Here is a 27,163-nt window from a genome sequence, read left to right on the forward strand (position 1 = left end):
GAACGCAGGTGGGGAAAGCGAAGGAAGTGACGTTGTGACCAGGAAACAACACAGATTCTTAGAGTTCAGAAAGTGTTGTTAGCAAACTAGCAAATTCATCACAAAAAACAATCATACACAAAAACAAGGTATATAATTTTCAATTTTACCTGACAGCGTTTAATGAATAACAAAAGAGTGGAGAGGATGGATATATTAATAACCGACGTTAGCCATGATCTCTGATTTAGCTACGCTAACGTTATCTAGTTAACGTTAGCGTTCACAACAATTTGGCAGTAGCTAGCTATTTAGTTAGCTAGGTAGCGTTAGCTAGCCATCTTTTCGAATGGAACAGCTAGCTAGTTGCGTTATTTGGTTACCTAGCTAGATACCGATTTAACACAGTGATAGCTAACTAGGGTATTTGACAGCTACACTGCCAGCTTGTTTCCTAGCTAGCTAGCTAACGACGTAATTGCCAGAGTAGGTAAGTGATGAGTGAGTAGCCAGTTTACGTTAGGTAGCAGCTAGTAGTCATTTACAAAGGGCTGTGGTTAACCCCGCTGTTAGCCAATTGTATAGCCAATGGAACTCATATTTTAGACCTGTAACTAAGTCCTTAGACTTTTTTACACCATTAGTTGGATTATTAAAAAAATGCTTAGCCCAATTTACCTGAAAAGTATTATTCAAAAGTAGTAACATCTAAAAAATTGAGACCACCATATTCATATGAGTTCATAACGACAGATTTCCTAATATAATGTGTACGATTTTTCCAGATGAAGTTGAAAAGCACCTGGTCAACCGCTTTACCTATTTTGTTGTCAAGATGTAGGGACTGGGCTGCATAAGTAAGTCTGGCGATACCTTCAGCTTTAGAAAGCAATACTCAATCTTTCAAGGATAAATCCCTCTGCAACCAATGGTTCAACTTCTTCTTTTACAATAATAGGTATAACATTTAATGAGCATATTTCCTGTTGATCCTTAGATATGGTAATCCCAAGGTATGTTACTTTTTCCTTGACTGGAATATTGCATATAGAGGGTATCACACAGTCTTTAACAGCAAACAATTGACACTTATTAAGGTTTAGGCAAAGACCAGATGCTTTGGAAAATATATTTATCACATCGACTGCTCTAGGAATCTGGTCAGCATCTTTCAAAAAGAGGGTTGTGTCATCTGCAAGTTGACTTATGATAATATCTCTGTCAGCAATAGATCCCTTTTATATTGCTGGTTTAACAGAACTTGTAAGAAGTTGGGTTGCAAGCAGGAAAGAGGTAAGGTGAAATTGGGCAACCTTGCCTAATTCTTCTTTTCAAATCAAATCTAGGAGAAGTGCCATGCTTTAATTTAATTGAACTGTTCCCATTCATATAAAGAGTTTTAATAGTACATCAAAATAATTCCCCAAAACAAAATTTCTCAAGGGAGAGAAATAGAAACTCATGTTCCACTATATCAATGGCTTTATAAAAGTCTAAGACGACAATAAAACGATCTTCGAAGATTAAATCAGAATAGTCGGATATTATTAGATATGTCTATTCCTCATGAAGCCAGATTGGGTCTCTTCTATAATTGAGTCCAATACTTCCTTCATTCTTTTTGCAAAAATAGAGGCTAATATTTTGTAGTCATTATTGAGCAGGACGCCTGCTTATTGGACGCCAATTATTGAGTAGAAGCAAGTCTTTCTTGGGCTTAGGTATTAATGTAATTGGACCTGGAGTCAAACTGGGAGAGATAATTATTTGTAATGCTTTCAGAAAAGACCTCAAACAGATATGGGGCCAACTGTTGAGAAAAAGTTTTGTAAAACTCAGCAGATATACCATCAATCCCAGGATACTTTTTATTTTGAATGTGTTCAATAGAATAAATGATCTCTTCAACTATAATAGAGTCATCACACTGTTACCTCTCAGCCTCCCCAATTGATTTCACATCCCCCAGAGAGTCAAAGAAAAAAGTTGAAGAAACCTCAATACTTAGAACTATATAAATTCCTGTAGAAGTTGCAACTAAAGTTAGAGATTAATTTGGGATCATCTGTGATGAGACCATTAATATTTAATTGTTGAATTGTATTATTTTTAGAGTGGTATTTTTCTAACCTGAAAAAATAAGATTAATTTAGTTCTTCTTCCTAGATCTGACAAAGGCTCCCTCTGCTTTCAATTTATACATATCATCCAACTTGCTTTGTAGCTCAAACAGAACAGTTTTACACCATTAATATCCCATTGATCAGAAAGCTATGACGTATTTGTGAAGTTCTTCTCTGTCTTCCATATATGCCTAGATCCAGAGAGAATGGCTGCAGACTGGTTGGGTAGTCTGGTGTCAATAAACTGTGGACCAACCCTGGGCATGTACCAGGGAGAAGTGTCATCTGTGGACCAGACTAGTCAGACCATCTCTCTCAGACAACCTTTCCACAATGGGGTCAGATGCCCTGTCCCTGAGGTCACCTTCAGGTAAGGCTTTCACATGGTGAAGTACAGAAAGATTAGCCTGCGTCACAGATTTCAGGAAATAATTTGCGGTGACAATGACATAGGAGTTGGCATTTGGCAAGACGGCACAAACAGATCTGAGACTCAGGCTACATACAGTGGGGCAAAAAAGTATTTAGTCAGCAACCAATTGTGCAAGTTTTCCCACTTAAAAAGATCAGAGAGGCTTGTAATTGTCATAGGTACATCATCAACTAATCATAGGTACACTTCAACTATGGCAGACAAAATGAGAGAAAAAAATCCAGAAAATCACATTGTAGGATTTTTAATGAATTTATTTGCAAATTATGGTGGAAAATAAGTATTTGGTCACCTACAAACAAGCAAGATTTCTGGCTCTCACAGACTTGTAACTTTTTTAAGAGGCTCCTCTGTCCTCCACTCGTTACCTGTATTAATGGCATCTGTTTGAAGTTGTTATCAGTATAAAAGACACCTGTCCACAACCTCAAACAGTCACACTCCACTATGGCCAAGACCAAAGAGCTGTCAAAGGACACCAGAAACAAAATTGTAGACCTGCACCAGGCTGGGAAGACTGAATCTGCAATAGGTAAGCAGCTTGGTTTGAAGAAATCAACTGTGGGAGCAATTATTAGGAAATGGAAGACATACAAGACCACTGATAATCTCCCTCGATCTGGGGCTCCACGCAAGATCTCACCCCGTGGGGTCAAAATTATCACAAGAACGATGAGCAAAAATACCAGAACCACACGGGGGGACCTAGTGAATGACCTGCAGAGAGCTGGGACCAAAGTAACAAAGCCTACCATCAGTAACACACTACGCCGCCAGGGACTCAAATCCTGCAGTGCCAGACGTGTCCTCCTGCTTAAGCCAGTACATGTCCAGGCCCGTCTAAAGTTTGCTAGAGAGCATTTGGATGATCCAGAAGAAGATTGGGAGAATGTCATATGGTCAGATGAAACCAAAATAGATTTTTTTTGTAAAAACTCAACTCGTCGTGTTTGGAGGACAAAGAATGCTGAGTTGCATCCAAAGAACACTATACCTACTGTGAAGCATGGGGGTGGAAACATCATGCTTTGGGGCTGTTTTTCTGCACAGGGACCAGGACGACTGTTCCTTGTAAAGGAAAGAAGGAATGGGGCCATGTATCGTGAGATTTTGAGTGAAAACCTCCTTCCATCAGCAAGGGCATTGAAGATGAAACGTGGCTGGGTCTTTCAGCATGACAATGATCCCAAACACACCGCCCGGGCAACGATGTAGTGGCTTCGTAAGAAGACTTTTAAGGTCCTGGAGTGGCCTAGCCAGTCTCCAGATCTCAACCCCATAGAAAATCTTTGGAGGGAGTTGAAAGTCTGTGTTCCCTAGCAACAGCCCCAAAACATCACTGCTCTAGAGGAGATCTGCATGGAGGAATGGGCCAAAATACCAGCAACAGTGTGTGAAAACCTTGTGAAGACTTTGACCTCTGTCATTGCCAACAAAGGGTATATAACAAAGTATTGAGATAAACTTTTGTTATTGACCAAATACTTATTTTCCACCATAATTTGCTAATAAATTCATTAAATATCCTACAATGTGATTTTCTGGATTTCTTTTCTCATTTTGTCTGTCATAGTTGAAGTGTACCTATGATGAAAATTACAGGCCTCTCTCATCTTTTTAAGTGGGAGAACTTGCACAATTGGTGGCTGACTAAATACTTTTTTTGCCCCACTGTACATACTAGTTACATTCTGTGCATTGCTCTAGTTATTTCACAATACATAGGGGCCTACTTATTTGTTTTAAGCAATCTACTGTTAACATGTCTAACATGTCAATGTTTACATTCTGTGCAGTGCTATGGACATCAAAGAGCTCAAGTTCCTGGATATCCAAACTCAAAGTGGTGTCAGCAGAGCCAGTGCTGGACAGGGGGTCTTGTCTGATCCAGTTGTCAAATCTTCAGGGCAGAGTGGTCAGAATAGCAGAGGTGGTTACCCTGCCAACAACACCCATTCCACCACCGCTCCTATTACCATTTTACGCAAAGGTGAGATGAGAGGACTAGTTTGGGAGTTTTATTTTTTAAACTGGTTGCAAGGCCCCGATGCAACATCCCTTCAGGTAACAACAATTGGGCTGGGCGACTTTTTATACAGTGGTAGTGGAACACCATCTTCTATCAGCAGTTCTCCAGAAGCTACAAAGAGTGCTGTCTGACTGAGTGCATTTGAATAGGCCATGGGTTTCTTCAGTGTGTTCTACAATGGCCACAGCCTGCCTTCTTATGTACAGTGCAATCAGAAATTATTCAGACCCCTTTTTACACATTTTGTTACGTTACAGCCTTATTATAAAATTGATTAAATTCATTTTTTCCCTCATCAATCTACACACAATACCCCATAATGCCAAAGCAAAAACAGGTTTTTAGAAATTTTTGCAAATGTATTAAAGCTAAAAAAACAGATACCTTTTTTAACTATTCAGACCCTTTGCTATGAGACTCGAAATTAAGCTCCGGTGCATCCTGTTTCCATTGATCTTCCCCCCTTCTAAACTGAGCAATCGGGGGAGAAGGGCCTTGGTCAGGGAGGTGACCAAGAGCCCGATGGTCATTCTGATAGAGCTCCAGAGTTCCTCTGTGGAGATGGGAGAAACTTCAAGAAGGACAACCATCTCTGCAGCACTCCACCAATCAGGCCTTTATGGTAGAGTGGCCAGACGGAAGCCACTCCTCAGTAAAAGGCACATGACAGCCCACTTGGAGTTTGCCAAAAGGCACCTGAAGGACTCAGACCATGAGAAACAAAACTCTGGCCTGAAGAAACCAAGAGTGAACTCTTTGGCTTGAATGTCAATCGTCACTTCTAGAGGAAACCTGGCACCATCCCTACGGTGAAGCATGTTTTTCCGCGTCAGTAACTGGGAGACTAGTCAGGATCGAGGAAAAGATGAACAGAGCAAAGTGCAGACAAATCCTTGAAGAAAACCTGCTCCAGAGCACTCAGACTGGGGTAAAGGTTCACCTTCCAACGACCCTAAGCACACAGCCAAGACAACGCAGGAGTGTCTTCTGGACAAGTCTCTGAATGTTCTTGAGTGGCTCAGCCAGAGCCTGGACTTGAACCCGATCAAACATCTCTGGAGAGACCTGAAAATAGTGCAGCAACGCTCCCCATCCAACCTGACCGAGCTTTAGAGGATCTGCAGAGATTGACGCTTGTAGCGTCATCCCCAAGAAGACATGAGGCTGTAATCGGTAATCGGTGTAATCGGTGAGTAAAGGGTCTGAATACTTATGTAAATGGTATATTTCAGTTTTTTTTATTTATAATAAATGTGCAAAAAATAGTTTTTGCTTTGTCATTATGGGGTATTGTGTGTAGATTGATGAAAAAAAATAATGTAATACATTTTAGAATCAGGCTGTAACATATAGGGCTGTTGCGGTGACCGTATTACCGTCACACGTCTACTCTACTTAAAAGAGGAGGATCCCATCAGCTTTCTGTATGCTAGGCCTATAGACTTGCTTACCATATTTATTTCTCACACAGAATAGAATAGGTTGACATTTGTACTATGGGGGATAGTAGATTGACATAGGCTCGTGCTTTTGCTGTTCGTTATGCCTACTCCTTGTTGGCTGACGAAAAGTGAATGTGGACAGTTCTTCCAAAATCTTCAATATGCACCTCGGAATTGGATAAGGACGCACGCAATTGCGCGAAAGGCATGGATTTTTTTAGGGTGCATTACAGCCACAAAGGGGATGCTGCCATGAAATGTTGGGCATTATCAAGTGCTTGTCAAATTGTAAATGAGAGACTAATGAAGTGTGTACAGCCTGCGAAAAAACAAAGCAGAGCTTATGCCTTTCAATCGACTTTTTGCAAATCATCATTAGTCGCATCATGCAGTCTTACAATGTATTAAAAATCTAAACATATAGCCCAACGTTTGTAAAACAACTAAAGTTACATTGATATCTCTAAATTTTTTGTAATATAGATGTTCCAAAGGTCTGCATTGGTGGCTTGTAGGCTGTGTGTGGAAGCCAGGAGATGCTAAATGTGTTTAATTAATGGTCAATTAGCATGAGACTGACCAGTTATTGGCTTGACAATCATTGGTTGATGAAATTTGGTGACCGCCACAGCCCTAGTAACATAACAAAAATTGGGAAAAGTTAAGGGGTCTGAGTACTTTCTGAATGCGCTATTTATTGCATTAGAATCTTACACCATTTATTTAACCTTTTTATTTAACCATCACACTCAATGACTACATACATTTTTATCTCTGCCTCTGTTGCTTATGAGTGCTAGATGTAGGCTAATACATTTGACCCACACTATATTTAGCCCCTTCATGTGTTAACCCAATGAATTTGGTGCCAACCGTAACAGTTAGTCCCATTTAGAAAGTACACTCAACACATTGTCACATTGGGAACAAGGCTATTTCTCAATTATGACATGTTTACATAAGACAGTTTAAGCACAGCCATGAACGTATTTCCCGCTATCTGACTGTGATTATAGAGCAGAAAGTTCTCATTGTTGATCTTTTTCCTTATTCAGTGACAGGAGGAAATGTGAAACTACAAGTATCAGTGTCACATGTAAATCCACTCCCTAATCTCTAGGATCTGCACAGTTTGTCAGCAGTCATTGAAGCCAAGCCAACACATTGCTTCACCTGGCATATTTTTTCTCTTTTTGATCATAGTAACATTTATGCACTTGTCTTTTCTGAGAGATACCTAGGCTCTGTGGATAGGAAGGGAAAGGTTATACTATGTTTTACCTGACTGGCATATTCATACATTAAGGGCTTCTGTTTCTTTTGTTTGGTCTCTGCTCTGTTATTTCTGTTTATCAGACACAAATCCCTGCAGTGTTTTGGCACATTTTAGTAAATTATTAACCTCTGATGTACTATGAGAATACTTTTTAAATCATTTCTGCCAGGTATAATAACCACAACCCATAAAGCAGTAACCCTTTTAAAATAACTACTACGTAGTAGTCTGCTTAATCAGTCTAGTTTATTTCTGTCTGTCTGGTGAACCGGTGTCCTTTCCTCTAGTCTATGGTGTCACCAGGTTACTACTTACTGAGCTCGGAAGCAGCCAGGCACTGTTTGCAATGCTGTGACTTCCCCACATTCCCATAGCGTGCTAAAGGCTTGTACCAAAGTTCCTCTTTACAATACGTGTGTGACTAAGATCAATAAACATTCCCCCCTCGCTGTGTCTGCTCCTAAAGAGGTTATGCAAGGCCTGGCTTACGTGCCTTAGTGCCCTTCTGCCCCCCCCCCCACCCCCACCCCCCCCACAGGAAGCCATGTTGTCCCAGTGGCAGTACGCTTGGAAGGGGCCAGGCCATATCAATTGTGGAAGCACTGTTTACCTTTTGGATTTTTTATTTTAATCTCCAGATTCTTGGGCCAACAGCCAAGGGAGCTAATGCACAAATTGCATGAGACCAAAGTGCTGAGTGGCAGGGGTTGGGCTGACCCTTTCACACGCAATGCCATGCCCCTAACCAGCCCCTTAGCAGGGGGCCATAGAAAGAAAGGGAGGTGGGGTTACGGACTACTTATACAAGATCATGGGCTGTGCAAATGATTTGTAATTATCTGACATTAATCTTGCTGGGAGATTTAGGATGGGAATGTAGGAATGAAATGAAGGATGCATAGTCCTATGCAAATCGAGTGGATTATCTTGGATCCAAACATACCTTGTTAAGAGTATAATTGGAGGGGAAAATAGCTTTTTACATTTATTTTTTGCATATAAAAATGTTCCTATACATGCTATCAGCTTAGCCCTTTGGTTTTCCTGTGCCCCTGGTACATACATTAAGTGTACAGTAAAGCTCTTCCTTCCTGTTCTTGATTGGGGTGGCAGGTCGCCTAGTGGTTAGAGCGTTGGACTAGTAACCGAAAGGTTGCAAGATCGAATCCCAGAGCTGACAAGGTAAACATCTGTCGTTCTGCCCCTGAACAAGGCAGCACTGTTCCTAGGCCGTCATTGAAAATAAGAATTTGTTCTTAACTGACTAGCCTAGTTAAATAAAGGTAAAATAAAACAAATTGGACTGTGTCACACACACAGAGGGAGTTGTTGCGGCTGACTGACATTATTTTCCTTCTGTCAGTCTTACCTTGCATGTGAACACATTTCCCTCCACACAACACAGCAACATGTTGACAAGCCTCACACGCTGTCACAGCACGCTGTCGCTCACTCCAGTTTAGCTCCTGTGTGTTTATCTCACTCACTGGTGTCATAGTGATTCATTTTTCTGTAAGAAACATTTGCTTGTAATGTGTGTAACTTAAATATGGGTCATGTTTAATCAGTGTTTGAAATGTAGTTCACCGTGAAGTTTCAGTCAATGATTTTTCACATGGCTCAAGTTCATGTTTTGTTCAAATATCTCAGCCTTTATTGAACCTAAGATTCTTACACCTCTCCACATTTTCACATCAATTCTATCAGACACTAGTACTAACTTGGTGTTCATTATTCTCTGCTTGACTTGGAGCGTTGCCCAGTGCATTCAGACATCTGATTCACTGAGATTTACAATAGACCTGTAGGTAATTATACTCTGTGTGGTCTCATTGTAAAATGTTTGCCTATGTTGAAAAGCTAATGCACACACATGAACAGATGTTTTTTTTAAGCAGTCCCTCACTCCCCTCCATTGTCAAAAATACATTGATATAGTAGCAGGTCTCAGATCAGTCGGTGTGATCGGGTGACAATGCCATTGTGACAACAGTAGTGTGTACGTGACTTGACTGAGAGTCTTGGTGTGTATCTTGCGTGAGAGCCTAAAGTACCTAGCTGTCAGTGTGACACTTGCGTGCGGCTGTGCCTCTCTCTCTCTCTCTCTCTAGGTTAGCGTGAGACCTCATCACAGTTAGGGTTGAACACCCGGTTTTTCCAGTTATTTTTTTTCCAGTTGGTTCTTTTTGATTTGTTAGTGCGCCATGCATGTATCTAAACGTTGTGTGTTGAGGATTGTGTGTTGGTAGAAAACTACTAGCCTGTATTATTAATGTGCTATTGATGTTGCTTGTTATATAACTGTAGCTCCTGATACAGTCATAGGATAAGATCAGTATTGAGGACACATTAGAAAGCAGACTGGAGTCCTGACAGAGATTAATGGCCTCCAGTCTGAAATATTACTCTCTTAACTGGGATTTTGGGCTTGTGCACCATAATTGCTAGTCAGGCTATAGGGGCGGCAGGTAGCCTGGTGGTTAGAGCATTGGGCCAGTAACCGAAAGGTTGCTACATCGAATCCCTGAGCTGACAAGGTAAACATCTGTCGTTCTGCTCCTGAACAAGGCAGTTAACCCACTGTTCCCTGGTAGGCCGTCATTGTAAATAAGAATTTGTTCTTAACTGACTTGCCTAGTTAAATAAAGGTTAGATAAAAATATATACTGTAAAAAGAAATCGGAATAAATCGTCCTTCTAATGTCTTGATTTATCTTCTTCAGGTCCTCCATCATCATCTAGTAACCGAAGGCCAAACCAGGCCACGCCGAAGAAGAATGGAGTGAAGAACGGAGGAGGTGGAGGGCAGATGAGGCTCAGGGACGACGAGTGTTTTGGTGCTGACATGGACGAGGGTCTGGACACAGACTTTGACTTTGAGGCAAACCTGGCACTGTTCGACAAGGCAGCCGTGTTCTCGCAGATTGACGGCACAGATTGCAATGGGGCACGTTCCCGTGGTACGCCCGGTGGCGAACGTGGTACACCCACACGTTACCGTCACGACGAGAACATCCTGGAGGTCAAACCAGTCGTCTACCGGCAGATCACGGTCCCACAGCACGGGGGCAAAGAGTACTGCACTGGTAAGAGAGAGAGAGCGAACACAACACGCTCCATTCAGAGAGAGAGAGAGAGCGAGAGAGAGAGCGAACACAACACGCTCCATTCAGAGAGAGAGAGAGAGAGAGAGAGAGAGAGAGAGAGAGAGAGAGCCCTCCATTCACCAATATATCACACATCCACATCTAGAAACCTGCTGCCCTGAGGGTTAGACGGATAGAACACTCTCCATTCACATCTGTCATCACACATTCACTTCCAGAGGCCTGTCTGCCAGTGCCCTTAGGCCCTGAGTGTCTCTCACCCCAGCCGCTGGATCTATTGAGGCTACAGTAGACCCATGGGTTTGGCTAAGCGAGCCAGACTAGTGGAGAGACAGGACATTGTGTACAGCTCTAAAATAGACCTTAAACCAACAAGCAAGAAAAATAAATACCCAGTAATCGGACGCAACAGTGTCGGTATTCTCAGTGAAGACCATCGGGCTGGAGATGTGATGGGGGAGAGATATAGGTTCCGGTCACAGCCCAGCCCGTGTGCAGCGTGTGGTGAAGAGGCTGAGCCTCTCCCTCTCAGTAATCACTGCTGGCTTCTCCCTACGGAGTGACACACCCACCGTACACACACACACACACAGCTCTAATGAGCTATTCTTCTCTGTCCATACAGTCTCTTGTTTGTTTTTCTCTCCTTTAAGATTCTAGAATGTTTTTCATGTAGCTCAAAGATGGGAAAACCTCTAGATTGGTGACCCTTTCAACCAGAGAATGGGGATTTACCATTAAAAATATATATTTTTTGACTCTGTATCTGGTGAAAATGAGAAGAATTGATGACCGACACAACAAGTTCTACCCTCAGGATGTTTTCTGTTGCATGCGTGTCTTGCGGACCGGTGATAATGATTGTAGTGTTTACTTTGGAAACTAGTTGAATTCCCCCTCCATGTCAGTATTGACTTTAGACAGAAATAGTATAAGTTCTCAGTGACAGTGCTGGTCTAATGTAGGCCTACCTCTTGTGCTTCTGTGAAGCAACACTGAAACTCTTTGCTGGGTGTGGGTTTGACTGTCTCCTATTGGCCAGAGAGGGCCACCTCCCACTTCTGCAATGTGCTGTGCTGTGCTGGCTCGGCTCCAACTTTGGTTACTCTTTTGATTGAGGCAGCAGGTGACTTTTGAGCTTTGAGCTCACTGCCCCACCATGCAGTCCCACTCTTTATAAGGGTGTTATATAATTGGTTTCATACAGGATATAAGTGAATGGCACACTATGCTAGGCCCCTGGCCTGGATTCCAAGGTGTGACAAGAAGAGCAACACCTATCATTCTGGCTCCGCTGGACCAATCACTACGCTGTAGGGATAGGGGATCAGTACCAGTCAAATCTGGTTTCTGGTGTTGGCATAAAGTCATATAGGTCTTAGTGGAACACAAGCACACTCACACACATGCTCGCTCTCTCATTAGGGAAAAAGGATAGCGATGCCAATACCATCGCTATTAGTCATATCAAATCAAATGTATTTATATAGCCCTTCGTACATCAGCTGATATCTCAAAGTGCTGTACAGAAACCCAGCCTAAAACCCCAAACAGCAAGCAATGCAGGTGTAGAAGCACGGGGGCTAGGAAAAACTCCCTAGAAAGGCCAAAACCTAGGAAGAAACCTAGAGAGGAACCAGGCTATGTGGGGTGGCCAGTCCTCTTCTGGCTGTGCCGGGTGGAGATTATAACAGAACATGGCCAAGATGTTCAAATGTTCATAAATGACCAGCATGGTCAAATAATAATAATCACAGGCAGAACAGTTGAAACTGGAGCAGCAGCACGGTCAGGTGGACTGGGGACAGCAAGGAGTCATCATGTCAGGTAGTCCTGAGGCATGGTCCTAGGGCTCAGGTCCTCCGAGAGAGAGAAATAAAGAGAGAAAGAGAGAATCATAGAATGCATTCTGTGCACCCATGGAGATAGGAGTGTTGTGCTTCTGTTAGCAGCTGACTAAATACTCCCAGACAAAGACACTACACTGATACACCTCACTGGATAACTTAAATCACTACATGAAATGACTCACTACATGAATGTGAGCCCTAGTCTCAAATAGCCCGCTACACTACAGTACATACTGTACCGACATACAGGTATGTGAAATGTGCAACAGTTCTTAGAAAGGGTTATGTAAGTAGCCTAACATGGCCGCCAGCCAGAGTTATCATGGCGACAGCAGTGCGGTGACTATGATGACAATGCGGGCCAGGCGGCCATTAAAAGCCTTGTCCCTGGTGCTGAGAACTGGGAGCTGAATGTGGACGCTTTTCTCTTTTTACCGAACGGGCTAAGCAGGTCTGCTACCTCTGCCTGAATTCTGTCATGCTAAGCCCCATCCTCTGTACCTTGTAATTATCAGACCGCTCTGAGCTTTACATAAACAGCACCTCTCATAGTCACACACAGGTTACCACTCAAATGGCACCCTATTCCCTATATAGTGCACTACTTTTGCTAAGGGCCCATAGGGAATAAGGTGCCATTTGGGATGCAACCACACTACATGTGGAACAAACCCTTACCCTACTCCAGGCTGCTCTCACCTGAATCCATTCCTATCCACTGTAAACATTTAAATCAACAACAGAAAAGGGGCTAGGAAAACAAATGTTTGGCGTTGGGATAACATATTGTCTGTCTGCTATCCTTTGCTAATTGCTATGTGTGTTAAACCACTCCTCATCTACACGTTGGCACCTTAATTGGAGAGGACGGGCACGTGGTAATGGCTGGAATGGAAAAAGTGGAAAGGTATCAACAACATCAAACACATTCAGTTTGCTCCGTTCCAGCCATTATTATGAGCCTTCCTCCCCTCAGCAGCCTCCACTGCTACACATGTACTCAAATCTCTTCACTGTAAACATACTAAAGCCACAGAACAAATCAAAGCACTGCCCTGTTAACTACCTTTGGTGGAGAGAGTGACAGGAGAGGGCGTGAGAGCTGAGGACAAGTGTTATTCACAGCTATTGATTCCCTTGGTCTGGTGGCATGAGAACATTTTTGTGCTCCCTCTTTCTCCCCAAATTCAATCTTGTCTCATCGCTGCAACTCCCCAACGGGCTCGGGAGAGGCGAAGGTCGAGTCGTACGTCCTCCGAAACATGACACGCCAAACCGCGCAGCCAGGGATGCAGTGCCGTAGAACGCACTGATCAATCAATCAGTCTAATCAATTGACCTGCATTAATCATAGTTATGAGGGCTGGGGTTATGGAGTGTCTGGAGTGTTAGAGGCTCGCAGCCCCTTGGTACTGCAGCAGTAACAGGCCTGTAGTCTGGAGGAGCCTTGTGAAACTGTGCAACCTCACTCCTTGTTCTCTCTCTCTCTCCCCTCCCTCTCTCAGCGCCAGCCCTAATCACCCATGACCCGCTTCCTGCCTGCATGTGTGTATTGATTTCAGCTTCAACGTTCTCGTTGTCATGCTTGAAGGATTGCTTCCAGCTCAGTTTATTTTACTGCCGCTGCGTGCTCCTGGCTACCCAGTTGAGCAGGTTGAGCATTGCGTGTAGTGGAGTGGGTGTGTGTGAGTGTGAGAGTACACAGGATCGGGGTGGGGGGCTGTAGCAGGGGAATTCCTTACAAACACACATAGCTGGCGGGATGGTCAAAAAGCAATTAGATCATAGTGCAACTCCCACCTCTCCCTTTCCCTCTCCTCAGTGGCAGGTTGCATGACAAGGAGCAGTTAACTTTGCTGTGTGCTTATCGCTCACGTGATTGTCCGAGGAACGGTGCAGCAGAGTAGACTGGGTTTCTCTCACCCAACTGTAGTATATTACCTGTCTTTGGATTGGAACAGTGGGAGGGATGTGGAGATACGGAGAGGGAAGAGATAAGGTTAATTTCACCCAGGCACGACATCCGTCTATCTGCTGTTTGCAGGTGTGTGTTTGCATGTCACATTGCATGTGTTCTGCCTTGAGTGATATGCCTGTGTGTTTCTGATAGCTGCATACGTGCCTGCATGCACATAATACATGAGGAGGGAGGCCACGCTGAGCACTCAAATGCCAGGCCAGCGCTTTGGAACAGGCCGTTAAGGTCTTACCTGCTTCACTATCAAAGGGATATTGAGCCGTGCAGCCCCTCCAGCTAGTGTTCCTCTCTAGACTAATGTGCCATGGGCTATAGGTAGAGATTAGCACAGGGCTCTTTTAAAGGGTTCCGCGAGCAGCTACCAGAATAATGACATGGTTGTGGCAGTATCTAGGAACCATGTTCCCTGGGCTGGTCTTTCCTAGATATCCTCTACTGTGTTGACACACAGACCTGAGCAGCAGAGAGATAGATATACAGTTGAAGTCGGAAGTTTACATACACTTACATTGGAGTCATTAAAACTTGTTTTTCAACCACTCCACAAATTTATTGTGAACAAACTGTAGTTTTGGCAAGCCGGTTAGGACATCTACTTTGCATGACACAATAATTTTTCCAACAATTGTTTACAGACAGATTATTTCATTTATAATTCACTGTATCACAATTCCAGTGGGTCAGAAGTTTACATACACTAAGTTGACTGTGCTTTTAAACAGCTTGGGAAATTCCAGAAAATTATGTCATGGCTTTAGAAGCTTCTGATAGGCTAATTGACATCATTTGAGTCAGTTGGAGGTGTACCTGTGGATGTATTTCAAGGCCTACCTTCAAACTCAGTGCCTCTTTGCTTGACATCATGGGAAAATCAAATGAAATCAGCCAAGACCACAGAAAGAAATTGTAGACCTCCACAAGTCCGGTTCATCCTTGGGAGAAATTTCCAAATGCCTGAAGGTACCACGTTCATCTGTACAAACAATAGTATGCAAGTATAAACACCATGGGACCACGCAGCCATCATACCGCTCAGGAAGGAGACGCATTCTGTCTCCTAGAGATTAACGTACTTTGGTGGGAAAGTGCAAATCAATCCCAGAACAGCAAAGTAAAACGAGTCCTATATCGACATAACCTGAAAGGTCGCTCAGCAAGGAAGAAACCACTGCTCCAAAACCACCATAAAAAAGCCAGACTATGGTGTACAACTGCAGATGGGGACAGATATAGTACTTTTTGGAGAAATGTCCTCTGGTCTGATGAAACAAAGTATAACTGTTTGGCCATAATGACCATCGTTATGTTTGGAGGAAAAAGGAGGAGGCTTACAAGCTGAAGAACACCATCCCAACCGTGAAGAACAGGGGTGGGAGCATCATGTTGTGGGGGTGCTTTGTTGCAGGAGGGACTGGTGCACTTCACAAAATAGATGGTATCAGGACAATAAAGTCAAGGTATTGGAGTGGCCATCACAAAGCCCTGACCTCAAACCTATAGAACATTTGTGGGCAGAACTGAAAATGATCCTAAATGACATAAGACAGGGTGTTTTTACTAGGATTAAATGTCAGGAATTGTGAGAAATTGAGTTTAAATGTAGTTGGCTAAGGTGTATGTAAACTTCCCGACTTCAACTGTACATGCATACACACATACAGTGCATTTGGAAAGTATTCAAACCCCTTGATTTTTTCCCACATTTTGTTACGTTACAGCCTTATTCTAAAACTGATAAAATATTTTTCCCCCCTTATCACTCTACACACAATATCCCACAATGACTAAGCAAAAACAGGTTTTTAGAAATATTTTCTCATTCATAGTGTTGATATCTCCACTATTATTCTACAATGTAGAAAATAGTAAAAATAAAGAAAAACCTTGAGAGTGTGTGTGTGTGTGTGGGTGGTCCTGGAACTGAGTATTCACTCAAGAAGTCAAGCTGCAACACTCCCACAAACATTAGCCATCTTCATTGGCACATGGGTGTACCAACCAGTACACCTTAACCACCTGTTATCAATTTTCCCCTTTGTCATGGTACCCTTATGTTTTGGTGGAGTCCTATGTGAGGTGTGGCGGTAGTGTGTGTGGGCCCGGGGGGCTGCCGCCGGTGTCTTTCTCAGCCCAAAGCTCTGGTTATGGGGATGCTGAGGGAGCTCAGCAGGGATGAGCTGAAGCGTGTGAACCCAGCCCCTCCAGAAGACCGCAGGGGATAGCTAGGAGAGGCAGTTCAGTTCGCATCCTCATGTTTGGCAGCCCTTTACAAAATATGACACTCTCTTTGTTGTTGCGGCAGACAACAGTGACAAATGAAAGGGGAAGAAGGGAATCTTCCTTCCGTGATTGGAAAGAGATCAGGTCAAGGGAAGAAGCTTTCCCAAGGGAACTGGCTCCTCGCGTGAGGGGATGTTCTGCTTATTCATGAACTCCTACTCCTTGAGGAGTTCCTGTGTGTGTGTTTGTCCTCATCGTGAAAGTTCATGCTGTTGGTGAATTAGGCCTTGTAGTTCCTTTTGATAATGTCTAGTCACACTGATTATGAGGATTCTATACAGTTCTATTTTTAGTACCATTTCCATATATTTTTTGGGGAAATCTGGAACTTTTTAAAATTCCGATCTCTACTCTTCTCATAGCTACATATATTATTATCTGGCACAATAACAACTAATACATGTTTATTTTCCCCTGTTGTCTCTCTCGCTCCTCTGACTGTAGACTCTGGCCTGGTTGTCCCCAGTGTGTCCTACGAGCTTCACAAGTGTCTTCTGGCCTCAGCGGAGCGGCATGGCCTGTCTTTGGAGCGGAGGCTGGAGATGACTGGTGTGTGTGCCAGCCAGATGGCCCTCACTCTACTGGGGGGCCCCAACCGGTGAGTGGCTGGGTGGGCTTCCTCTACTGGGGTAACATCACATGCAACAGGCTTCATTGATACCAGAGTTGTGTTCAATAGGCACGAAACTAAAGAAAACGGTTCGAAATGGGGAGGTACCGTACTACAATATCGGAACTTGCCCGATAAGAAGTGTTCGTTTTGTTTTCAGTTCCAAGGTGTTTTGCTACGGTGTGCCCTAATGAACACGACCCAAGGTTATACGAACATGCCTTTGTCCTTCTATTTTTGTCAATTTTTCATTGTTTCTTGTATTGTTGCCGTGGTGATATACTGTAGTAAGGTGTTTTAAACTGGCAATTAACCTCCCTGTAAGGCACTGATCAATGAAACTCTGGATTGCGGATGCTATGTATTGGCCGATGAGAGGTTTTGAAGCCACCGGTCGGACATATTGGCAGTCCTCAGAAGAAGCAGTCCTCCATAGGAATGAATGGAGCTTTTTCAAAAGCTTGAGTTAGTCGCTAGTGGTCATACAATGTGATGCAATCATAACAATATTGCACCTTTAGCCTGCCTGTAGGAGAAAAGGGAAAATGATAGAGCCGGGGCCAAGATTAGAGTAAACCTCGGATTTGCGTTCACTCAGTGGAGAGAACAATGAGAGTTGAAGGGATTCAAAACTGACACCGTTTGCATTTTTTCTGCTGAAAAGACATTGTTAGGTAGATAATACATCTTTCTAGATATAAAGTGAAATGATGGTTTTGATATTTAGTTGTAAATATGTATGCAAGTGTTTATTTTGGTTTGCTTGTTTTGATTGTTGTCAAGCCACACATCCAATAGTTTGTATTAGCGTGTGCAGCTTATTTGCTGACTTTGACATTGCTGTTTTTATTTGATTTGAATATAACATTTAGCTTCACTAATAAGTCCTAACTAGCTACCTAATTTATGTGTATGACGTCACTTGACCTTGTGTTATATTTCTGTGGTCTGAAAGTCACACTGTGATATTAGCTAGCTAGCTATTTCACACACTACTCTACTGGCAAGGAATAGCCATGATCATAAAGTTAATTTGAAATACACAAGATGAGACACAATGCAACGGTTTGTTTGATCTGAAGGGTCTAGTTTTAGAACCTGTCATGTCGTTGGCTGGATTTTCCAAGATTCACTGACGAAACGGTGTCAACTGCACGTCTCTTCTTCTTGATCGGAATGCCCCGTCTTTAGTCAGCTGTTGTACAACACAACATTCTTAAACTAGCTAGTTTTGTCTCCTGTTGGCTGTTGTATCTGAACTGGACTTCATTGCTTGACGTCAAAGCTCTCAAAAATATCTTTGAACCTGAAATATAATTTCAGTCATGAAAGGAATAAATCGACATCAACACCTAGCAAGCCTGTTTCCAGCCCCACCATTGTTGAGTATTGGAGCAGAATCAGATCGGTAAGCATAGGCTTTAGCAAAATATTTTTGACCATGTCTGTTCCATCATTTTGTTTCCCCTAGCTAGCTAAGAACAGTAATAACAAAGTAACATATTTTAATGCTATGCATCTATCTAGCTAAGCTGTTTAGGAAAATGAACTGCACAGGATTTACTTTGATTATTGATGACATTCTAGCCCAACATTATCCTACTGTATAGAGATGTTACTATGATATTCCCCGTTTGAGCTGTCTGGCTGAGATGTAAACAGACAGCCCAAAATATACACATGTATTGAGTGTATAAGACTGTAACATGAAATTATATGAAATGACTGGAAACATTAAGTCCTCATTCTGTCTAATAGCCTACTTTTCCAATTAATGTATTTACTCTGAATATCTAAGATTGATAGTTATCAAAGGCAATTCTTTCATAGTTGTCAAATGGTAAAATCATATTCCAAATGGGGATTGATGGGGAATGTTTTATTGGTTGTCTATCTAGGTCAGGGTTGGACAACTCCAGTCCTCAGGGGCTTGATTGGTGACACACTTTTGCCCCAACCCCAGCTGACTCAACAGACTCCAATAATCAACTAATCATGGTCCTTATTTTAGAATACAATTTGTTGAATCAGGTGTGATTATTATAGGCCTGTAGGAAAGTGTGAAAACAATCAGGCCCCCGAGGATAGGAGTTGCCATCTTACCTAATTTCTACCAATCACATGTGCAACTACAGGCGCAAAACTCAAAATCACCATTTACTCCAGACACCAAAGACACATACAAAGCTCTTCCTCGCCTTCCATTTGTCAAATCTGATCATAACTCTATCCTCCTGATTCCTGCTGACAAGCAAGAATTCAAACACAAAGTACCAGTGCACAGAGGCCGCTTAGTACAAAAGTGCACAGATTAAGCGGATGCTAAGCTACAGGACTGTTTCGCCAGCACTGTGGACTGGAATAGGTTCCGGGACTCATCCGATGACATTGAGGAGTTTACCACATCAGTCACCGGCTTCATTAAGTGCATTGATGATGTCGTCCCCACAGTGACTGTACGTACATATCCCAGCTAGAAGCCAAGGATTACAGGCAACATCCGCATTGAGCTAAAGGCTAGAGCTGCCGCTTTCCAGGAGCGGTACACTAACCCTGAAGTTTATAAGAAATCCCTCTATGCCCTCTGGCGAATCATCAAACAGGCAAATTGTCAATACAGGACGAAGATCGAATCCTACTACACCGGCTCTGACGCTCTTGGATGTGGCAGGTCTTGCAAAAAATATTTTAAGCAGGAAGCAGGAGGATAGAGTGATGGTCTGATTTGCTGAAGGGAGGGCATTGTATGTGTTTTTGTGTGTGGAGTAAAGAGGATCTAGAGTTTTGTAGCCTGTAGTTGCACGCTACAGTTCTGTACTGATGGTAATGAAAATCCATAGACAAAATACTCACCAAATATTATTCTATCATTCAGCTAAAGGAGACTCTACAATAACAAGTCTTGAAGGTAGAGTGTCTACACATTGAAAACTGCACAGGACTACAGCCCAGAACTTCAGAGAGCAGTGTTGAGAACACTGGGCTCTCGATTGGGGCTACCAAGGGGAATGATACTGAGATCAGATGATCCAAGACTCCCTGAAGTGCCACCACCAACAACGGATGACCTGCTACAGCTTCGAGGAGACTTCGACATGCGACACAGGATGCAGTTAGCACAGCTTTGAGCAGTGAAGGACCTCAGCTATCCGTTTAGTCAGAATTAGTCATTCCCGGGAAGTATGAAAACCTATGGAGTACTCAGAAATGTTGTTGAAAGAGTTGGGCCTACAACCCAACATATATAAATAAGGGATGTTTGTGTGGGCAACAATAAACTTGCGTGAGAAACAATATTTGTGCATTCTTTATCTAGCAAATTGGCATCATTATTGTATTTTTGGAATGGTTTTAGAATTATTTACTTAACTTGTGTTTTCCTGGATATTCAAAAGTGTGGGGTCACTTAGAAATGTCCTTGTTTTTGAAAGAAAATCACTTTTTTTTTGTCCATTGAATCAAAATTGTTCAGAAATACAGTGTAGACATTGTCAATGTTGTAAATGACTATGATTTTTTATGGAATACTTCATTGGCGTACAAATCATATCAAATCAAATTTATTTATATAGCCCTTCGTACATCAGCTGATATCTCAAAGTGCTGTACAGAAACCCAGCCTAAAACCCCAAACAGCAAGCAATGCAGGTGTAGAAGCACGGTGGCTAGGAAAAACTCCCTAGAAAGGCCAAAACCTAGGAAGAAACCTAGAGAGGAACCAGGCTATGTGGGGTGGCCAGTCCTCTTCTGGCTGTGCCGGGTGGAGATTATAACAAAACATGGTCAAGATGTTCAAATGTTCATAAATGACCAGCATGGTCGAATAATAATAAGGCAGAACAGTTGAAACTGGAGCAGCAGCACAGTCAGGTGGACTGGGGACAGCAAGGAGTCATCATGTCAGGTATTCCTGGGGCATGGTCCTAGGGCTCAGGTCCTCCGAGAGAGAGAAAGAAAGAGAGAATTAGAGAGAGCATATGTGGGATGGCCAGTCCTCTTCTGGCTGTGCCGGGTGGAGATTATAACAGAACATGGCCAAGATGTTCAAATGTTCATAAATGACCAGCATGGTCGAATAATATTAAGGCAGAACAGTTGAAACTGGAGCAGCAGCACAGCCAGGTGGACTGGGGACAGCAAGGAGTCATCATGTCATGATGCGTACAGAGGCCCATTATCAGCAACCATCACTCCTGTGTTAGCTAATCCAAGTTTATAATTTTAAAAGGCTAATTGATCATTAGAAAACCCTTTGCGATTGTTAGCACAGCTGAAAACTGTTGTTCTGATTAAAGAAGCAATAAAACTAGCCGCCTTTAGACTAGTTGAGTACCCAAAGCAAAAATAGTACCCTCAAAACACCAGTCTCAACATCAACAGTGAAGAGGCGACTCGGGGATGCTGGCCTTCTAGGCAGAGTTGCAAAGACTTTCCATTTTTTTTATTACTTACAATGGTTGGGGAGCACCAAAATGGAAGCGCGGTGGCTTCAAAACAGCGCCCCCCTATTTGTCATCTAGTGTATTTACAAATCATTCTCCCTGTTAAGTCAAGAATGTCTGACAGGCTGTGAAACTTCCATTTCCCCTCTGCTTTAGGCTTTTCTCTTTATGCGTGTGAAGGAGTCAATGCAAACTCCATATTTATGACGAATAGACAGTGGCTTTAGCAGTTAATCATGACAGAAAGCCAATACTTTGCATGGAAAGGTGTAACAGCCAATTGAACGCATGAGGTGTTTATGGTCGACATAGGACACAATGCTCCACTGACCTTGATTACAATGATTGCAGATAAAGGCTTCCTCTGGTTTTTATGCTATAGTTGAAGAGTTGTGTTTTTATAAGAAAGGGAAACCCTTGCACAACAACCAGTTAATTACCGATGCAGTCCTGAGGTGATGATAATGCTCCTTTGTTTGCAGTGTGTGGAAACTGCAGATCATGATGTTCAGATCAGTCATGATTGTATTCTGCACAATGAATTATCTCAATGAGGACAAAGTTTGTCTAATCCACCAGTAATCACATATCCCAGGCCTTGGCTTGTACTATTTGTATTGATGATAAATCAAAATAAGACAACAAACAAATCACATATGTCTCTTGGATGTCCCCAGGCTGACACCTAAGAATAATCACCAGCGTCCCACGGTGGCCCTGCTGTGTGGCCCCCATGTCCAGGGGGCCCAGGGCATCAGCTGTGGACGGCACCTGGCCAACCACGAGGTGGAGGTCATCCTCTTCCTTCCCAACTTCGTCAAGATGCAGGAGTCCATTACCAACGAGCTCGCCCTCTACAGCAAGACTAGCGGCAAGCAGGTGGCCAGCATCAAAGGTACCGACTTATCCTGACTAACAGATGTGTTCTCTGTTCACAGATATTATCAGCTTTTGAAATCATTAGATGTGATGAGACTGTAGATGGAAAGGTAAATGGATTGTAGATAGTGAGGATGGTGAATCCACTTCCTGGTAGTGTATTCTTTTGTTGGCATGAGCTGTATAAAAAGACCATTGTGTTCTAATCTAGAGTAGACACTTCCCTCTGTATACTGAACAAAAATATAAATACAACATGCAACAATTTAAAAGATTTTTCAGTTTATATAAGTAAATCAGTTCATTGAAATAACTTCATAAGGCCCTAATCTATGGATTTCATATGACTGGTCCGGAGCATCCCAAACATGGGTGACCTGTCTGAGTATGCAGGCCATGGAAGAAGTGGGGCATTTTCAGCTTCCAGGAATTGTGTACAGATCCTTGGGACATGGGACTGTGCATTACCATGCTGAAACATGAGGTGATGGCGGCGGATGAATGGCACGACAATGGGACTCAGTATCTCGTCACGGTAACTCTGGACATTACAATTGCCATCGAAAAAATGCTGTTGTGTTCGTTGTCCGTAGCTTATGTCTGCCCATATCATAAGCCCACCGCCACCATGAGGCATTCTGTTTACAACGTTGACATCAGCAAACCACTTGTCCACATGCCAGATTCTCTAAAACATATTTTAGGCAGTTTATAGTAGAGATATTAACATTACATTCTCTGTTAACAGCTCTGGTAGACATTCCTGCAGTGAGCATGCCAATTGCACATTCCCTCAACTTTACATCTGTGGCATTGTGTTGTGTGACAACATTTTAGTGGCCTTTTATTGTCCCCAAGCACAAGGTGCAGCTGTGTAATGATCATGCTGTTTAATAAGCTTCTTGATATGCCACACCTGTCAGGTGGATGGATTTTCTTGGCAAAGGAGAAATGCAATCTAACGGGGATGTAAACAAATGTGTGCTCAAAATTTAAAAATAAGCTTTTTTTGCATATGGAACATTTCTGGGATCTTTTTTTTCAGCTCATGAAACATGGGACCAACACTTTACAAGTTGCATTTATATTTCCATTCAGTATAGTTAGACACACAAGGCACAATTAGCTAAACACTCAAATCTGTGCTGCTTGTCTGCTTTTAACAGCAGTACACTGAAACGATGTTGCCCTCTGCTGGAGGTCTAGCTACTCAGAAGCTTTCAGTTCAAACCCTGATCTCTGTCCCTCTCTCTCCTCCCAGACCTGCCGGTCAGCCCAGTGGACCTGGTCATCAACTGTCTGGACTGTCATGAGAATGGCTTCCTGAGGGACAAGACCTGGTACCTGGCGGCTGCGGACTGGGCCAACCAGAACAGGGCTCCGGTGCTCAGCATTGACCCTCCAGTGAGTGGCAAGAAGCAGGCCGTGGAGGCCAAGTGGACCCTGTCTTTGGGCCTGCCCCTGCCTCTGGATGGTGGGGAGGCTAGGGTCTACCTGTGTGACATCGGGGTGCCGAAGCAGGTGTTCCAGGAAGTGGGCATCAACTACCATTCACCCTTCGGCTGCAAATTCGTTATTCCTTTACACTCTACATAGCAGGACCTGCCACAACCTACCAGCCCTGGCTGTGCACAGGATTGTGTTGTCATTCAAGTGAAATACAGAAGGCCTTCTTAGAGGGTGATGTGTACAGTTACTGAAAAAAGGTTGTGGGGGGATTTCAGAATTGGCACTTATTTGTATTGCTGGTTGGTATATGTTTTTCCTTTGCTCCCGGTTGACCCCTGGGAGTGTATTGCGTGCCACGGGAGAAGGGTAAAGCTCCAAGAGGAGGGCTTCCTGTCCCGTTGGGCTTTGTGATAAGGGCTATGTGTGTGCATTGCCCTCTATCAGCCAGTCTTGAGTATGTTATGTTTACAGAGAGCTGACTAAGAGACTGACTCATAGTGGTATCTATGAACCCTGACCGTGTGACCAGCCCTGGGCCTGAGACATACTTCCTGTTTCCTACTGTAGATTGTGTGGACTGGAGACCACAGGACCTGGCTGACCCAGTGCCCCACAACAGAGCTCAATTTCTCTCGCCTCTCTGGGAAAAGCCCTATGATCTGAATTGGAGATATTTATTTGAAATGCCCTTATTCTCACTAAATTCAATTGGTGTGTTTTTCTTAAATGCCACTTTTTGGTCAACATTGGTTGTAGCGAATTTCAATTGAAATCTGTATTTAGCTAGCACTGGTATCAACTCGGAACAAACACATTTGTTTGTCCTCTTTTCTCTATCTAAGAAGAAAATGTTTAAGAATTTGTCTGTTTTTGATAAATAGGGAAGATATTTTGGATTTGTTTGAATGCATATATTTTCTAAAGCTGCATCTGGGCTATATTTTTAACAACACTGCAATGAAAGATGTAAAGTGGTGCTCAACACTTTTGTTTCAGTGTATTTGTGTTACCACACAAACATAGTTTCTCTGTCTTTTACACTTCTCATATGAAATCATATCTGTTTGACACCTGTCAGATAAGGCCACATACAGTCTTATAATAGTTTACAAGGGTATGCATATGTATCTGTTAAGTAGCTATACACAGTAGAAAGGTACACAGGCTCTACCTTTGCTGCCGTGACTGTGTTCTTGCTTCAGGTTTTGTAAACATGTCATTTGCCAAGCAGTACCATTTAGTTTACACTTAGTATTACAGCATTTGTCAAGAAAAAAAAATGTAAAGATAGTTTTCCTAGTAGTAGCCATTGTACCATTTAATTCACTTTCTGATAGGATTGGGTTTGTATTTCATTTGTATAGGCAATATGCCATTTAAATTCCGAACACAAGCCTTGGATGTGCAGCTAAACAGATGGGCCACGGTAGATAAGACTCGGATATTATTTTTTTTGCAATCATTTTGAAAGTGGATCTTCAAATGCGCTTGAGCCAGACTCGGATTTGTGTGAGACGTTCTGTGGTTGTGTAAACAGATCTGTAATTACAGACCTGTTAGGTCACATACTGGCCAGGATGTCTGAATTGTGTTTGCAAACGATTAGCGATTTTTGCAAACACTCGGTGCATTTTAGTATGGTCTTAGTATGGAGTGCAGACATTGTGTTTTAGGGAGCTTTTGTGAATGGGTTAGATTTAGGTTTGGCTCCAAGGGTATTGAGGCTGACTGCTTTCTTAAACTGTATTTCATTATTTTTTTATTATTCTAAATCCAATTATTGGTGTGTTTGCACATGTTTATTTTCATGGGTAGTCGATGAGGATTGATCTGAATTGTTTGGGTTACAACTTTGCAACTTTTATGAATTGGAAGTACTGTCTTGTCTGTGTATCTGCTCTACATTTCCAAACGACTAAATCAGGCTATTGTTAATAGTGCATACAGTACATGTAATACAGTGAATCAATGGCATCTGTGGCCAATTGTGTTCTAGTTGGTAGGACTATGAGTTTATATATTTTTTGTTTATCTCTGATAATGTTGCTCAATAATGCTGTGTTGCTCAACAATGTCACGCAATGTGCTTTCTCACGTATTACAAGTGTATGTAGCCTGTTTTTGTAAATGTATGCCATCTCACTGCAGGTGCCAACTACAGATACTGCAGGTATATATAACATGTTATGATGTGAGAATAGAACAACACAATGTATCTTTATAAAGCATCCAAAACACGTATTTTAGCTTAGTAGTTGGGCTCCTTGAGGCTGCTGCTGTTGTCAGCTTTGAGAGGAATGCCTGTTCCTGCATGTGATGCCAGAGACCTATGGATGCTGAGGTGAGAAGTCTTACAGGAGATTTTTTTGTCATCTAAAAGTGCTACTTTCAGAAATATTTCCCTGGGAAATGATGATCTTGTATTGTGACATTCCAGCCCAGACAGATTTATTTTTAAGTGATTTATGGTCATATTGTTACAAAACATTTGCCAGAAAACACAGTTTTCGCACAGCTAATTAGTCATTTTCTTAAGGACTTACAGTAATAGTTTTTGGGAAGTGTCCTCGTGGTAGCTAGCAATGGGATAGTGGCTAATCTCATATGTCATGATGGAGGAACTAAACCACTTTTGTTTGATCATATCATTACAGATTTAATCAGGATTTTGTTTACTTAAGTTTTTTTTGAGGAATTGGTGTGTAAACTGGAATAATAAACGTTATCCTTCATCATAAAGGAATTTCAGCAAGGCAGATGAAGCATGTGACACCACAAGTACTTGTAACGGTGTGCAGGTCTGGTCCAAGTTGACACTGTTCTGTATACTGAGATCAAGCTTGAGAATTAATGACTGATAAACATTAAATGTGACACTGCATAGAAAATATTAAATTTTTTAAAGGGCTTCATTTTTTCAACACACTTCCATTTCAATTTCTGTTGACCTGTTGTTGTAATAAAGACCACTTCATAAAAAAATGTATATAGAAAATACAAGGGGGCAAAATGTGCCACATGCACTACTTTTGTAGGAATCTTGAAAGCACACTTATTTGTTATGCCTATCCCACAGACCACAGCTACAATTTTGTTTGTTTGTTTGTTACAAGATCATGCGTGGGAATGTGTATAGTAATTGTTAAAGTTCTCCAAGTCACACTTCTATGAAGCTGCAGCAAATGTATAGTGTTTTAGTTTATTAAATGGACATGTGGCTACTCTTCATGTTTGTGCCAGATTTGTGTTCACATATTATTTGTATGTTGGGGTACTGAGGATGCAT

At 42.4% G+C, this 27,163-nt stretch overlaps 1 protein-coding gene across 3 annotated transcripts; it reads left to right on the plus strand.

The window, feature by feature from the left end:
* Positions 1-15: 15 nt before the first annotated feature.
* LOC139411584 (enhancer of mRNA-decapping protein 3-like) lies at positions 16-27,103 on the plus strand. Of its 3 annotated transcripts, none has more exons than XM_071158131.1 (7): positions 16-128; positions 2,298-2,472; positions 4,332-4,525; positions 10,006-10,368; positions 16,942-17,095; positions 22,227-22,444; positions 23,690-27,103. In XM_071158131.1, exons 2-7 carry the CDS (start codon positions 2,309-2,311, stop codon positions 24,022-24,024), a joined length of 1,428 nt encoding a protein of 475 aa, XP_071014232.1. In that variant the 5' UTR covers positions 16-128; positions 2,298-2,308; the 3' UTR covers positions 24,025-27,103. The 3 variants fall into 3 exon arrangements, with proteins under 3 accessions (XP_071014232.1, XP_071014233.1, XP_071014234.1); XM_071158132.1 differs by lacking the exon at positions 16-128 and adding an exon at positions 763-836; XM_071158133.1 differs by lacking the exon at positions 16-128 and adding an exon at positions 847-1,272.
* Positions 27,104-27,163: the final 60 nt, after the last annotated feature.

This window comes from Oncorhynchus clarkii, chromosome 6 (assembly GCF_045791955.1).
Source record: "Oncorhynchus clarkii lewisi isolate Uvic-CL-2024 chromosome 6, UVic_Ocla_1.0, whole genome shotgun sequence".
Taxonomy (NCBI): Eukaryota; Metazoa; Chordata; class Actinopteri; order Salmoniformes; family Salmonidae; genus Oncorhynchus; species Oncorhynchus clarkii.